The sequence below is a fragment of the Arachis ipaensis genome, chromosome B9, assembly GCF_059453495.1.
Source record: "Arachis ipaensis isolate K30076 ecotype BB chromosome B9, ASM5945349v1, whole genome shotgun sequence".
In the NCBI taxonomy this organism is placed as follows: domain Eukaryota; kingdom Viridiplantae; phylum Streptophyta; class Magnoliopsida; order Fabales; family Fabaceae; genus Arachis; species Arachis ipaensis.
Genome location: NC_142444.1, coordinates 42,793,896 through 42,796,998, shown reverse-complemented (window position 1 = coordinate 42,796,998; position 3,103 = coordinate 42,793,896). Strand labels below are relative to the sequence as shown.

The 3,103-nt window shown below is 33.5% G+C and overlaps 1 protein-coding gene across 1 annotated transcript; it reads left to right on the top strand.

Annotated features, from left to right (window-relative positions):
* LOC107619119 (ABC transporter I family member 1) lies at positions 1 to 880 on the top strand. The gene has a single exon (XM_021112173.2). The coding sequence runs from the start codon at positions 11 to 13 to the stop codon at positions 698 to 700; it is 690 nt and encodes a 229-aa protein (XP_020967832.1). The 5' UTR covers positions 1 to 10; the 3' UTR covers positions 701 to 880.
* The last annotated feature ends 2,223 nt before the right edge of the window (positions 881 to 3,103 follow it).

Sequence of the window (3,103 nt, the reverse complement as noted above, 5' to 3'; positions counted from 1 at the left end):
TTTCACTTAAATGTGTATTAGAAAACCCCCATTCCCTCGTCTCCTCCTTAACAATGTCTCTTGCATGAGAAATGCTCAGCAAGTTCTCCGTCATGTCAATGTCTCTCTCCATGACGGAAGTGCGCTAGTCCTAACTGGTGCAAATGGCTCTGGCAAGACCACCTTCCTCCGCATGCTAGCTGGATTTTCCCGTCCCTCAGCCGGTGAAATTCTCTGGAATGGACACAACATACAAGATTCTGGAATCTTCCACCAGTACAAGCTCCAGCTCAACTGGCTCTCCCTCAAGGATGCAATCACTGATCGGTCCACGGTTCTCGAAAATGTTGAGTGGTTTGAGCTTCTTGAAGGAAAGTATGGCAGGGCTTTACCTGCGCTTGAGTTGATGGGGCTGGGCAGATTGGCCAAGGAGAAGCCAAGGATGCTATCCATGGGGCAGCGGAAAAGAGTGCAACTTGCAAGGTTGATTGCTCTCGATCGACCCATATGGTTGCTTGATGAGCCTTCCGTTGCGTTGGATGATGAAGGGGTGAAGTTACTTGAGTACATCATCTCGGAACATCGGAAAAATGGAGGGATTGTGATTGTGGCTACTCATTTACCTATTGAAATACATGATTCCATGTTGTTGCGGCTCCCACCCAGGTTTCCAAGGAGGATGACCTTCTTTGATATGCTTGATCGCTCCGATATTATGTAATTGGATTAAAGTTCTGGAAGTAGTTATTTACAATGTAATTTGTGATAATGGGGTCAGAAAAGTTAGTTGTTTTACTGTATCTTTTCTGAAAGGGAACATTTTATGATAAGAGCTAATGATAACAATATTTTGTAGGCACATTTAGCCTTCAGCTGAGAAAGAGATAATTTTTTATTCTAATCACTATCTTAGCTACCTCCCTGCTTTATTACTCATTTGATGCAGAATTTCTGATTTTCGTCAGTTAGTCTAAACAAATTTTTATGTTGTTTTGACTAATGGGATTGCAAGGACTAGCAAAAGCTAGAGTCTATATGGCTTGTGCATAAAGTGCAAGTGATATCTCAGATTCTCGGTCAATAACATGCCAGGATTTCCGTTGATTACACTCGACTACCAAACTCTTACTCTGGACCTGGTTTTGACACTGAAGTACTATGATCACTCAGGTAACCATTTATTTTTGAGTGTGATAATTATTTTAATCAAGGATTATCTGATACTTTGAATAGCGAGTGACATGAGCATAAGATTAAGCTCTCTTTGTTAGTATATTCACGTTTGGTTATTGTACTATGACATCCTCATGTTGTAATTCACTCAACAAAATTTGCATAATTTTCTATCTATACAAAATTTGTGAGGAGACGAAAGACAAAAGTACTTGTATCTGTATTATTTATTTGGTTCGAGACACGTATCGATCAGACAAATATGAGAAATGTTAGGACCAACAGTTTTTTATAAATATGTTCAACACTTTAGGCCCAGACTTTAATTTTATACTATTAGGAATTAGTGTATAGGATTTAGAATCTATTCTATTATATAAAAATTGGGTTTTTATACAATAATAAAACTGACGTGACATGTTTCTGAGAGCATTTCTTGATTTATTTCTTTTAATTCATTAAATACAATTCATTACGATGGATTAATTATATCAACTAATTGATTTGATTAGATATTTAAATATCGCACAATTTAATATTATGTATATTAATTGATTAAATATAATTGTTAGAGTATAATTAGGATCAATTAGATCAATTAGCATTATTCAATGTACAAACCAGATTTTTGGTAAATAGACTTTTCTGGCTGAAAAAAAAAACGAAAATTAAAAAAAAGAGTTACGAGGTCAAACTTGGCTTTATGAGAGTAATTAATTCCTCCAAGTCAAAATTGACTAATGGATATTAAATACTATCTTACTATTGGCTTAGTTATCATCCCAAAAACTTTTAAGTCACAAAAACGCTTTTAGTGACGATTGTGCGTGTACCGAGAAAAATTCTAGTAACCGAAAACCTCATAACAAGTGGTAAAAGTAATTTCTACTCAAGTAAATGTGTCTCTAGATTTATATTAGCTATCTCTTCATGATTTACTTCTTTAAGAATAGTTATTAGCCATTAATTGTTTTACTGCCCGGTAAAAATTATTCGAACCGAATTTCTGCCTAGTATTCCGCAAATGACTTCTAGAGTTTTCGAATCCTCTTGCTTGCTACCCAATTAACTCGGCCTCCCTCTCTTAGCCTCTGGGTCGAGATTATCTCAGCCTCTCACCCCACTCTGCTGTGTTTTTAACCACGAGTAATTAACCGCAGTTAACTGCAGATAAACACGTCATTATGATGCTGACTGTGTTTTCTCAAAATCACGCCCCTTCTCTCTTGCTATTAGCCCATTTATTTCTAATTTTTCCAGCCCTCTTTTACCACATTTAATTATGTTAGACTTGAAATTTTATTTAAGACAATTACCAAACAAAAATTCAATAATATTTTACCATAAAGAGAGAGATAAGAATCGTGAGTGAGAGAAGAGAAACAGAAAAAATTCTGCATATACTACCTGTGTTTTCAGCCTCTTATCTCACCATTCATACACCATTTTTCAAGTGTTCTTCAAAGACTCAAACCATACAAGTACAAATTTTTGTCCGTTTTCTCCAATCACTACAAGAAAAAGCAATATTTGTAACAAAAAAAATTATTACAAAAAATTGAAATTTTGAAACAAAAGGATTTTGTAACAAAAAAAAGGGACCGCTGCAGTATATCCCATTACAAAAAGTTTTTGTAACAAAAAATGAAAGTATTACAATTCAAAGTGATATTTTGTAACAGAAATCATTACAAAAGTGGTAACAAATTTTGATCTTCAAGGTATTTTTTGTGACAATCTATTTTTTCCTATCATAAAATTTTGTTACAAAATGTAACTTGATTTTGTAACATTTTTTTTCTTTAGTTACAAAACACTATTTATTTTGTAATAATTTTTTTAATACAAATTACACACATAATTTATCAAATTATATTATTTTTTTAATTAATTAATATATTAACTAATTTACTCAACAAGTCAACATTTATATAATATATAATAACATAGA